Genomic DNA, 13,268 nt, shown 5'->3' with positions numbered 1-13,268 from the left:
GAATGGAGTGAAGACAGGATGAACTGTTGCCCCACTCCTCGCTAGGGCCTCGGCTGGGGAAATGTAAGGAAGGATGCCCTACACTTTTAACCCAGCTGTTAACACAGTCCTTCTCTTTCCTTCTAAAGGGGTAGCACACTTACCTTGTGGGCCATACTGACTGCCCTGGGGACCATAGCTCCCCATGGAGTTCTGCTGGTAGGAGCCCATGCCCGAGTGCATCTGTCCTCCAGAAGGCTGACGTGGAGATAAGGCCGAGCCAGGCTGAGGGGAAGTGTACTGGGGCATCTGGGGGTTCCTCTGCATATAACCTATTTGTGGAATGTATCAGATTGCCTATTCAGATGTCTTGAAAGTGACAAGACATTTACATGGGGTATATATTAACTTTTTTGTTGTTTTGTTTTTAAGACAATGGTTCTGCTTATCTTGGAACTTACTCAGTACACCAGGCTGGTCTCAAACCTAAGAGACCTACCTGCATCTGCCTTCCCCAGTGCGGGGATTAAAGGCACGTGCCACTACTGCCTGAACCAACTTTCATACTAAATAGAAAATTGATAAAAAGCACTGACAAAAAAACAAAACAAAACACCAAAATCAGCCCCACCCTCGAAAACCAAAATGTGGAGTCTTCAGAAAATGCGTACTAAATGAATTAGGCACAATGAAAGGTGCAAGCCATCAAATGCTGGTCAGCACTGAGCTATGTAGCATAACTAATAACTGCTGGAGGATGGACACAAGGACAAGCTCACTGAACCTAACAGTCTGCTGCTGGCATTATTGTAAGCTTTCTGCCATACAGTTCTTCAAGAGCTATTGAACAGGGCACTAACATAGATGCTTTAGTACCACATTCCTGAGTTTCCAGCCCATGGGACAGCTATGACTTTGGCCCAGCATGTTTGCAGTTGACAACAACATGTCACAACAGTGGTAGATTGGGGTGGGTGCTCCTGCTAGTCCTCTGTTGAAACCCAAGCTCTCACCTCGATCTTGGGCAATGCTTGATTGGTTCATGGAAGGGTGCATGATGCTGTCTGATTGGCCACTGGGTGGCCGAGGTGGCATCTGGTTGCCTGCTCAAGACAAAAGAAAAAAACAAAAAACAAAACAAAACAAAAAAAACCATGGCTCAGCCTGAGAATTCTAACTAAGGAGTGAATTTGGATCTGGAAATGGCTCAACACTTCTTATGCTATATCTACACCAGTGTTCATCCAAGGGCTTCCCACCTCCCTTCTTCAAATGCTAAGGGGAAAACCATGCAGGCACGAGTCAAAGCTCCCTTTTATCACCACAAGACCAACCAGCTTTTCCTCTTCCCAAAAACCAGTACTGCGGGTACCTGGCACTGCAGCAGGCGAGAGTGGTCCTGAGCGAGACTGCGCGACACTGGCAGGAGAGCCAACAGGGGACGGGGACGGGCCTCGGATGCCAGGCAGGTGAGGGGAGGTGTGAGGAGAAAAAGGAGACTGAGCTGGATTGCTCTGCTCTCCTTGGCTGCTGGAAATCCCTGATGTGCTCACGCCAGGACTCAGAGCTCCTTCTGTCCCCATGGGGAGATCATCGATTGAACCAGACAGATCCTGAAACACACACGCAAGGATATTAGTGAAAGGAAGCAAAATAAGCGTATTTACAATTGGTCACAACACCAGCTTCCACACAGCAAACGTCATGAAGGACCACACTGAAACACTGAATACACTTGTGAGTTCAATTCATGGGCCTTCTGGACTTTACCAATACTGCTGAGCAAGGTGGCACACATTTGCAAACTAGCACTTAAGAGGCAGAGCAGTGAGATTGAGTTTAAGGCCAAACTGGACCACACAATAAGAATGTGTCACAAGACAAAACAAACACCCAAACATACATGGAGTCAGGCTGAGCTGGCACCCAAATATTTGAGAGACAGAACAAAGTCAAGTTTATTCTTTATAATCAATTCAAGTATATTACTTATGAGACCGGAGGGCTAGTCTGGTCTATGTAGGTGATTTCCAAGACCCTATCTCAAAAACAAAACACCCATAAACCAGTTAGTCAGCTACCTTCCACCTAGGCAAACAAACAAGTTGAAACCTATTTCAATTCTGCTATTTTAGCAAAAATAGTTACAAACCTTAAAAATGTACATGTATCGATAAAGCTTCAGACACACAAAGGGGTAGCTGGGTGGTCAGAAGATCTTATAAGAGCTGGTATTTTACCTTTTCTCTCTTAGAACAAGCAGAAGTGCCTACTCCAGTGATACTTAAATGAAGTGCTGCTAGGAACCCCTCTTCCTCACATCTCTCACTCTAGTGTGTGGGGCTGGGGGGCGGGGGTTGATTTTTTTTTTTATAAATTTTGAATTGGTGTTTTCTCGGCCATGTATGTCTGTCAAATCCCCAGAACAGGAGTTACAGACAGGTGTGAGCTGACATGTGCATCCTGGGAATTGAACTACGGACCTCTGGAAGAGCAGCTACTGCTTTTAATCTGAGAGATCTCTCCAGCCTGTCCCTCACATCGTTGTTTACTACAGACTTTTTCAACCCAAACCTTTGTATTATATGGGCAAGGAGGTAAGAAAGGAATATGAAACATGGGAAAGAAAATCTCTTCAATGCTAACCTAAGAAGGTCTGGCATTACATTTCTACCTCCTGATCTGTAAGAGGGACGGACAGAAGTTCAGCAAACTCAATGTCCTGTTCAACTACCAGTCGGCCCCTTATACAACAGTTCTTGCTCCTCTGAACGCTGCTGCCAGCTTCTGAGATGATCTAATTGCTTACTGGAAGAAGAAATTAGTTTATTTTACAAGATATTAAGAATCAAATGTCCATTTTTTTGCCTTCTCTCTCTCTCTCTCACACACACACACACACGTTTATTGATTGATTGATCTGGGTCTCATGTAGCTCAGGTTGACCTTGAACTTACTATATAGACAATTTCACCTCCCAACTTGCACGGCCACAGTCAGCCTTTGAGACTTATCCCTGTCCCTGTCCTCTTGCGCTTGTGTTTGAGATGGGGTATACAACTGAATATGTGGAACTCGTGGTCAATCACAGACACTGTTTCTTGGGTGTCATATACCTTGAGGTTTTTGTGAAGACAAATCTTCAAATGGAAGTAGAACTGGCTAAGAAGGCTAGCCAGCACGCCTCAGGAATCTGTTCGCCTCTGCCTTCCTGGCACTAGTGTTACAGAAGTGTGTGCCATCACCACATCTTGCCGTTTTTTGTTTTGTTTTTTTTTTTCGAGACTGGGTTTCTCTGTATAGCTCTGGCTGTCCTGGAACTCACTTTGTAGACCAGGCTGGCCTGGAACTCAGGCAAAACCAGTAAAGAACATCTCTCCATGGCCTCTGCATCAGCTCCTGCTCCCTGACCTGTTTGAGTTCCAGTCCTGACTTGCTTTGGTGATGAACAGCAGCATGGAAGTGTAAGCCGAATAAACCCTTTCCTCCCCAACTTGCTTGGCCTGGAACTCAGAAATCCACCTGCCTCTGCCTCCGGAGTGCTGGGATTAAAGGCGTGCGCCACCACGCCTGGCTCACATCTCCCTTTTTGACATGGGTTCTAGGGATCAAGCTTATGTATGTACTTTTCCAACTGAGTAATCTTGCTCCAGCCCCCAAAGCCCTAAATTGCTTTGAAAAACTAAGTGTTCTTGAGCTAGAGAGATGATGGCTCAGTGGTTAAGAGCACTGACTGCTCTTCTAGAGGTCCTGGGTTCAATTCCCAGCAACCACAAGGTGGCTCACAACCATCTGTCATGGAATTTGATGCCCTCTTCTGGTGTGTCTGAAGACAGCTACAGTGTACTCAATAAATAAATCTTTTAAGGGGAAAAATAAAAATGAAGTGTCTTTTTAGACAGTTTATATTTACACAGGTAAAATCCAGTGTCTTCGGAACCACGTTTGAGACAATGCATGAGATCCTCTTGACTATTGTTTTGCTGCCTCCCACTTGGTCCATGCACCCAGGACACCCACCACTAAATAATGAGGAAATGGATCCAGCTGTTCTTGAGTTAAATGAGCAGAGCTCACCACAGATCTGAGGTAACTGCTCAGTCTTGGCTGAGGGAATCCCAGAAGCAGCCCTTAGGCTGAAGTCTCAGGATCTATGGATGGCAAAGAGGGACTTTCTTCATACAGGCACTTTGAAGAGAGTTGTTCAGTTTTGAAAAACAAAACAAAACAAAACAAAAAACCGGTCTTAAGTTCCTTGAAGAAAAAGTGCTAAATAAGCTACTGTTAAGAGCCCCATGCCAGTTAGGATGCCTGGGCATAGACTGTGCCAAGCAAAGAGGGCACCATTCATTTCATCTTTCTCTTGACTGGTTTGAAACCAACTTAACAAGCTGTCATATCTTTGTCAGGTGGTAACTGGTCCGCACGGGAACATTGATCTGAAATGGTTTTAAGAAGCAGACCATTTAAGAATGGCAAAGGGCAAAAGATTCAACATTAGCAGAGCTACTGTTGAGCATGGGTTATGTGCAGGTACTTTGTGTTTCATTCTGTCACTCTCCATCCCCCACCCCCACCAGCCTCACATTCTTTATATAGTGAAGGCTGATCTTCCTCCTGCCAGTATACGAAGGCTTACCACCTAAGGCTCAATCTATATGCATGCATCCATCCATGATTTCATGCAGTTCAGGTTGGACTCAAACTGATTACTTCTGACCCTCCTAAGAACAGTAGACAAGCGCCCACCACCACACCTGGCTAGTCTGTGGATTTTCTTTTCTTCCTTTTTTTTTTTTTTTAAAATGACAGGGTTTCTTTGTCTAGCCTTGGCTGCCCTGGAACTCACCCTGTAAACCAGGCTGGGATCGCCTATATTTTAATCTTTTACAACTCTTGGCTGTATACATTACTACCACCAAATTTTGAAGACAAGGGAAATCGATGGCTTGAGAGAGCTTGAATTATCTGCCCAAGTCACCTGGTGACTAGGTAGCTTGATTGAACCCCAGGCAAGAGCTCAAGTCCAATCTTTTTTATTCATTTTCTCCATTATTTTATAAAACAGTATGAACTGAGGAAAGAAACATGCTATACAATGAGTTAAGTAAATAAAAGTTGAGCTTTAGGCAATCATTGTGATTTTGAGCAACCTGGTAAACAGGCCTGGCTTAGGTTTTGTTTGTTTGTTAAAAGATTTATTTATTTATTTATTTTATGTATGAGTACACCATAGCTGTGGGCGTCAGGTCCCATTACAGACGGCTGTGAGCCACCATGTGGTTGCTGGGATTTGAACTCAGGACCTCCAGAAGAACGGAACCATCTCTCCAGCCCCTTGCTTAGGTTTTTAATGAAAGGAACAAATGAGTTTGTGACACTGTGTGGAGCATGATCACAAACCCCACTAGCACAATACATTACAATTGGGGCAAGATCAGTGAAGATATTCTAGAATAAGAAGTATGTGCTGAGCCGGGCGGTGGTGGCGCACGCCTTTAATCCCAGCACTTGGGAGGCAGAGGCAGGCGGATTTCTGAGTTCGAGGCCAGCCTGGTCTACAAAGTGAGTTCCAGGACAGCCAGGGCTACACAGAGAAACCCTGTCTCGAAAAACCAAAAAAAAAAAAAAAAAAAAAAAAAAAAAGAAGTATGTGCTGGATAGTGGTAGGGCACACCTTTAATCCCAGCACTTGGGCAGCAGAGGCAGGTAGATTTCTGAGTTTGAGGCCAGCCTGGTCTACAGAGTGAGTTAGTTCCAGGACAGCCAGGGCTACACAAACCCTGTCTCAAGAAGAAAAAGGGAGTGTGCAAGCACACACAAGGTATCAGCTGGGAGACGATTCAATGGGTAAGAGAAGGACTTGAGTTTGGATCCCTAGTACCAGTAGGCCCTGTGCTGGGGAACAAAGACAAGACTGCAGGGGCTTGCTGGCCAGCTGGCCTAGCTGGAAACATCAGGCTGCAGGTGTAATGAAATACTCCCAATAGCACGTGCAGAGAGTGACAGAGCAGGACACTCAAATGTCTCCTCTGGTCTCCATACCTGCATTCCAGAGCCACAACCTCAATCACATGCATCTACCACATACACACATTACAACTTGAGAGAAACAGAAAGAATGAGAACATACAATATCCACGCAGCAGGAAATGATAGATATTAGTCCCAAGGGCTAATCACATGGTAAATGTTTTTATTGGATATAAGGGTTTAAGTGTCCAAAAGCTGCCACCCAAACAACTCCTCTTGTAGGGGACAGACCCCAAACTTCATGACCTTCTATTGCGTGGGACCTTGGCTTTCTAACTCTACAATAATCCAGTTTTTCAGGTCTCCTGTTTCATACAGACCTGGTATGTGGTTGTTGAGTCAGACATTCTGTGTGCCTAACAAGCCTGTTTTCTAGAGCACTTTTACAAAGACAAGAGTTTCATCAACCTAAGCCCCAGGTGCCTTTAGCATTTTAGAGACCCATGTTCTCAAAACTCTCCCAAAGGACCCATCTAGTAAGTATCTCTTGGGGGAGGAGGGTGGCTTAGACGCGCAGCAACGTCTCTCCAGTTGGACAGCTTTTTCCCTGGGTTTGCTCTTCTCCAAGTACAATCCTGCGGGGAGACACTAGGCGAGGATCAGCCCACTCAGTGCCCTTGCCAGTTCCAAGGAAGCAGCGGGGCCAGAAGAATTTCCTCACGTGTTTCCAACGTGTTTCATGAATTTTACTGCTCATCCACCATGCAGATCAAACGCGCTGGAGCAGGTCCAACTATTTCACACAGAATCTCACACTCCAGGCTGGCTACAGCTCCGAAAGCCTTCATTTCTTCATTTGAAATACTGCCCAGTGTTATTTTGGGATGTGACCTGATAGAGGAAGCCCACAGGGACTCCATGACGATAACTGTTCCAGCTGTGATTGGTTGCCCAGCCCTAGAGTGTGCCAGCATGGGTTTGTCAGGCTCTGCTGACAAACAGAATTCAGCAGCTGACACCTTCTCTTCACACCACAACAAAACTGTGCCTGAAATCACAGTCCGTACCTCGTGGTGGAGGTTGGGGGCTGTGCTCTCCAAGAAAAGAAAAGTTCACAAGATGCACCATGAGCCAGCTGCCCGGGGAAGCCGTTAGATACCAGTTCAGAATTAAAGAGTAGCAAGAGAAATGGCCTGCCCACAAAACTATGCAAGAAGGAGACCACAGCGAGCAATATTTATCGCATTTTTGCAGCTACTCAGCAGTGAAGAGTTTTTGCCTGGCTTTGCATTGTCACTGGTAGGTAAAACACGCATCAGTAGAGCAAGCTCACTGGCATGTGCTTGGAGGTGAGCACAATTCTCAGACACCAGAGAGATGTAGAAACCCTGACTTTGCAGAAGGAAGCTTGGGGCAACAGATTCAACAGACTCAGGGAAATGAACCACTTAAAACAAATCTGGGAGGTTTAGGTATGGTGATACTCTGTGTATAATTCTACCACTTGAGGCAGAGGAAGGAGGATTGGGAGTTCAAAGCCAATCTAAGCTATAAAGTGATAACCTGTCTCAAAAAAGTTTTGTTTTCTTGGCTCCACAATAAAAAAAAAAAAAAGCAACAACAAAAATGTTCTTAAGCACATACTTATCAAGGGTAGCAGAGCGCACTACTAGCAAACACTTCTAGAGAAACAGGTTAGCTGGAACTATATACAATACTAGGATACTAGGAACGAGTCAGAGCTAAATCTCCGAAATCTTAGTCTAGAATTTACTGGGGATTCACATTAACTTTGTTCTAATCCCATTTTCAATCAAAAGGATGGAGAAATCAAGATATTCTCATCATCTAGGACAAGCCCCATCTCAGGTGGCTGTAGTTCTTCACACGTTCTCTTTGCCCAGCTCTGCAGAGACCCTTTTAAACTACAGGAAACATGGGGCTTCATTCCCCAGGCTAAAAGATGGGAAGGTTCCTTACTGAATGAAGGACAGCCACCAAGTGACCTTCACATCCGCATCCCCAAGCCAGGCCACAGAGGTGTTCCAACAGCAGGACAACAGGCTCCTTAAACAGACACTAGAACAAGGATGGAGACCGACTCCATTTGTTACAGGTAACACTTCTAGTTTAAAATTGTTTTTGCCTTGGGAACATCAAAGCTAGATGCAGCAGTATGTGCTTGCAGCCCCCTCTGCTTAAAGAAAAAGGAGAGAAGCAAGGAGGGTATGAGGAATTAACAGGGAAGAGGATATTGACTTAAACTTCCATATCATTGACTCTTCCCTCAGACCCACAGCAACCAGAAAGCACATAAGGTCAGCTGGGGAAGGCAAAGCTGGCCACGTGCAAACACGATAGTAATTAGGGGACTGACGGTCTCGACCCCAGTTTTGTAAAGTTCTACATTTACATTAGCCAGAGATCTTCACAACCACAGTATAGATAAAAGTTTAAATAAATACTTATGCAGCACAAGTAGACCTGGTAATGGGGAACAAAGTTCTGAAGGAAGTAAAGACAGCCACCAACCTCAGTATCTTTAAACCAGGACAACAATGCAGGGAAGCCTCTGTTCTAGAAGACGATGAGGGCAAATCCAAACATTCTTATTATGTCCTGTCAACATGCTTCCTTTCATCTGAAACCTGGCTTCTCGCCTGTTCCCAAAAGGTTGGCAAATTACCTTAACTCATCTCAGCAGACAACGTCTACATCACGGCTGGCCTCAAGTGAAAACTGTGGATTCTCAATCTCTAGGTTCCACCCGTGGAGGCTTGGCTTCATATCCTCCTTTGGGAAGTGTTAAACCGGGAAGGAGGCTCCCAGCTTGGAGGGTGATCATGGTAATCAAAGATTATGTCACAATACTTGTCAGTTCTATGCTGGTGCATGGGGGAAGAGGGAACGGGTTTAGGACACAGGAGTCGATGGATCAAGTACTGGCTCCCTTCAAATGGCACCAGAATATGTTTGGGCTCAACACAGCTTCCAGGCAGAACACCAAGTGTTTTACTAGATATGGGAAGACAACTCCACACAAGGGGTCAGGCTTTCCCTGTGGACTAAGTTTGAGAGATTTCCAACTTAACTAATGGGTGTCCTAGTGGTTTCTCTACAAAGATAATATTTCTAGGTAGACTTGGCTTCTTTCCAAAGGTCCAACCACCCCACCCCACCCCTAACAAACAAAGATAACTTGGTGATTACGTATTTTGGGGTTGGAGTTCTGGGTTAGGCTGGCATTTTTTTTTTTTTTTTTTTGGTGGTTTTTCGAGACAGGGTTTCTCTGTGTAGCCCTGGCTGTCCTGGAACTCACTTTGTAGACCAGGCTGGCCTCGAACTCAGAAATCCGCCTGCCTCTGCCTCCCGAGTGCTGGGATTAAAGGCGTGCGCCACCATGCCCGGCTTTAGGCTGGCATTTTCTACCGAGCATTATAAAAGGAAGACATGAGTGAATGTAAGTCAACACAAGGCCACAGAATCAGTCACACGCCGACTCAGGGATTTGCTGAGCCTCTTGGCTGGAAGGATTTGCTCCTTCCAGAGCAAATGCCATGGCCCTCATCCTCTTGTCCTCCATTTCTTCCTGGATTTTCTCTTTCTCCCCAACGCCCCCTTTTGTGTGTGGGGTAGGGGTGGGAAATGGGAGGGGAGGGAAGATGCCCCACAACTGTTTATGTTAAAAAGCTAAAACTACATCTTCAAAAAAAATCACTGCAGATAAGCTCCACACAGAGTTCAGGTTCCTAGCTCATATTTCTGTTTCCTCTGCTTGTTTCTGCAGGAGCATTTTGGTTCCAAGCTCTACTTAACCAGTTCTGGTGGTAGCAACTGCTGCTTTATGTTGTTATTGTTCTGTTGTTTCTGAGACAGGCTTTCTCTGAATAGCCCTGGCTGTCCTGGAACTCACTCTGAGGAACAGGCTAATCCCAAATCCGAGACCTGCCCACCTCTGCCTGCCTCCCAAACCCTGGTATTGAAGGTGTGTGTCACCACGCCTGGCTGCCACTGCTGCTTTTTGATTCTACCTAAATGATTCTTGGGTCATAGATCTGGAGGGAGACAGGACCCCAGGGCCAGTCTGATAGTACTTCTGGGTCAAACTGACTGTTTCTGTATACAAATGGATCTCATCCTTCAATCTTCCCTAAGGAACTCAAAGTCATCATTACTGAATTTCTCTCTACAGCCACACCCAGGCACAGGGTTCCTCCCTAAACAATCTGCTGCAGTATCATAAGGTGACCCAGCAGAGCAGCTATGTAGGAAATACAGACTAAATCACAAAGCATATACTCCTAAACAAATGTTTTACTTGGGACGAGGAGGGAGCCCTTTAAATATGTCTGTCTAGATGGCCTCCTTCATTTCTTCCCTTTTTACCACCTCCCTGTACAAGTGTGGTGGTACAGGCCTTTAGTCCCCACAATATTAGCAGTACCAGGCCAAGGCAGCTAGATGGATCTATTTGAATTTCAGGCCAACCTTTCTACATAAGGAGTTCCCGGTCAGTCGTGGCTACATAGAGAGATAATGTCTCAGAAACCAAAACCACAAACAAAAAGACTTGAACTGCTCACGTAGGCAGGAGGCCTTCCATCCCTGTGTGCTCTACAGGCTGTTCAGAAGACAGCACGCTCTACCTGCCTAACCTTCATTTTAACTCTGTACTTTAGGGAGGTTTGCACTAGGCGTGCACTACTTGTCTTCCTCCAAGGCAGGAAACTTGTGTGTAAGCACCGGCTGCAGAAGAACAAGCAACAGCGGTCCTAACAGCTCAGCATGCCTAACGGTGAGGGGAAGAGGGCTCCATTTATTCCCTTCCAAGTTTCTGGTCTATAGTTTCCTCTAGCAGGCTGGGGACAAACTGAAAAACAAGTCACAGTCATGTGGTGAGCTTCACTGGGGAAAGGGGTCACTTCTCATCAGTCCTCTTAGGTATGACCAACTCAGGAGCCGTCATATTAAAGTTCAGCTGTTTCTCAGGCTGAGGTTATTCTAAAGAAAACATGAGGGTCCAGAAAGAAGAATCTGTGTGAGACACACAGGCAGGAAGTGTAGCTGAGCCACCAGAGACTAGAATAGAAACAGGAAATGGGCCCAGGGACAAGCATGCAGCTATGTGCAGCAGAGGCTCCGGAAGGCACCAGCAGTGTCGGAGCTAGAGCAGTGTGACTGCAAGGGAGAAGTGGACCAGCCGCCGGCTCTGCCAGAGAGCAAGTGTTCTGGAAACGATGCTACGTGCACATGGTATACTCTGCTCGGAGCAGCCTCACAGACACGGCAGAATGATGGGGGGCCAGGGGATTCCCTTTAAAGGACACAGAGAACACTCTGGTTCAATTCTAAGTGTGGCCAGATTTTTTTAAACCCCTTTGTTTACCAAAATGCTACCAGTATTTGTCACCCTTAGAAAATAAACCAGCAAATCCTAGACAAGGACTGATGGCTCCTTTACTGTGAAAAGAACAAAAGGAAATGAAATCAGCATCGTTCAAACCCCTCAAGTCGCCCCAGTCCCAAGCATTCCCACCATGTGTTCCTCCTCCAAAAAGAGCACAAAAGTTGGCTGAGGTCAATGCAGGAGTCATTTCGTGCTTTTAGTGGATACACGGGTAAACGTCAGAGAATGTGAGGGGCTCAAGCGGGTAGACCAAGCATGGGGCTATGCCAACACCAAAAGTGAGAGAGAATGAAGTCCCTACGAAGACCTTTCAGCTTAGGTTTGAAGCCACAACAGAAACCTGCTTGGTCATTAAAAACAAAGCTAACCACATAGCCACATTCCTATAAACTGAGCAGGCAGGTGGGTGTCCAGGATAGCCTGGGTCACAGAGTTCCAGACCACAGTCAGTTATATAACAAAGCAACAGACATAAGACAGAGAAATGAATGTGTCTCAAGCAAAAGAAATATAACGTGTGGAGTTGGGGAGACCGACCTAGGAATTATGAGGGAGTTTAAGACAGCAGAGGAATGCTAGGAGCTGTAGCCTGAGGAGCCAGGGTCTCAAAAGCATCCATAAAACAAGTGATGTAATCTCACAAACAGAGACTATTGGTATCTCGCTCTAAAGCTCCCAGCTTGGTATTTCTATTCAGGGCTTCTAACTTATTAGACATGGCTGCCTAAATAAGACCAGACAAGGATAACACCAATAGGCATGGAAGGGTAAACCCAAGACAAAGAACTACTGGCAACTGAGGAACAGGAGGAAAAATAGTCTTCTTCATTAAAGAACACAGCAATCCGGTGATCCAATGCCCAATTTCACTTCTGAAAACATACTTCTGGGGCTGGAGAGATGGCTTAGTGGTTAAGCACACTGACTGCTCTTCCAATTCTCAGCAACCACACGGCAGTCCACCACCATCTATAATGGAATCCGATGGCCTGTTTTGGCATGCAGGCATACATGTAAACAGAGTACTCATACATAAAATACACAAAAATGCAAATTTTAAAAATGTCTAGAAAACAAACACAGGCACACACCTTTAATCCCAGCACTCTGGGAAGCAGAGGCAGAAAATCTCTGTGAGTTCTCTGCCTCCCAGATATACAGATTGAGTTCCAGGTCTACACAGAAAAACTGTCTATAATAAAACAAAACCATACAAGCATTACACAAACTGAGTAGGTTGAATTGATTTAGAAATCAATCCACCCATCTATCCATCTATCTATCATCCATCCAAGGTTTCAAACCTTGGGTCAACTGGATGAGGTACCTACTACTTAACATATCAAAGTGGATCTGGCAGCCAGGTTCTCCCTACCAGTTACAAGGCCCCCCTGGCTGGCATACCCAGTCCCCTATCCTGAATTCTCCAGCCCAAGGGTCTGGTCTGCTCGTCACTGTATAATACAATGATTTTGGTTGCCAGCTCTTTGTTAACTTTGGGCCTCCTGCGTGCTGCATCTAGTTCCCTGGTCTTCCCATTTCCCAGCTCATATGGTCATGTCCACCCTGGATTCTTTTCACAGGTCCCTGCCTCTGGCTGTGCTCTCCTACATATCTATAATGAACTCTCTCCTCCACCACACTAGGACCAGGCATGTTCCTTTTTCTCTGTATTCAATTCAGATACAGTTACACATGTAACAACAATTAAAGAAAAAGAAGACTTGCTTCTGAAATAGATCATAGGAGGGTTATACATTGGAAGGTTTGGAGGGAAGAAGGGGAAATTATGTAATTATATTATCATTTCAAAGGGAAGGGAAGGGAAAGGGGGGAAGGGGGAGAGGGGGAGAGGGGGAGAGAGGGGAAAGGAAAGGAAAGGAAAGGAAAGGAAAGGAAAGGAAAGGAA

The 13,268-nt window shown here is 45.6% G+C and overlaps 1 protein-coding gene across 2 annotated transcripts in view; it reads right to left on the bottom strand.

Annotated features, from left to right (window-relative positions):
* Nucleotides 1–13,268, bottom strand: part of Arid1a (AT-rich interaction domain 1A) — a 76,834-nt gene that overhangs the window by 15,330 nt on the left and 48,236 nt on the right. For both annotated transcript variants that reach the window (XM_029476864.2, XM_021159226.3), the window contains exons 5-7: nucleotides 1,352–1,592; nucleotides 993–1,082; nucleotides 144–311 (exon numbers count right to left, since the gene is read on the bottom strand). In XM_029476864.2, coding sequence (XP_029332724.1) covers nucleotides 144–311; nucleotides 993–1,082; nucleotides 1,352–1,592 — 499 coding nt within the window. The remainder of the gene's footprint in view (nucleotides 1–143; nucleotides 312–992; nucleotides 1,083–1,351; nucleotides 1,593–13,268) is intronic.

This window comes from Mus caroli, unplaced genomic scaffold (assembly GCF_978045245.1).
Source record: "Mus caroli unplaced genomic scaffold, Mus_caroli_1 scaffold_6, whole genome shotgun sequence".
In the NCBI taxonomy this organism is placed as follows: Eukaryota; Metazoa; Chordata; class Mammalia; order Rodentia; family Muridae; genus Mus; species Mus caroli.
This window is presented reverse-complemented; position numbering and strand designations above follow the sequence as displayed.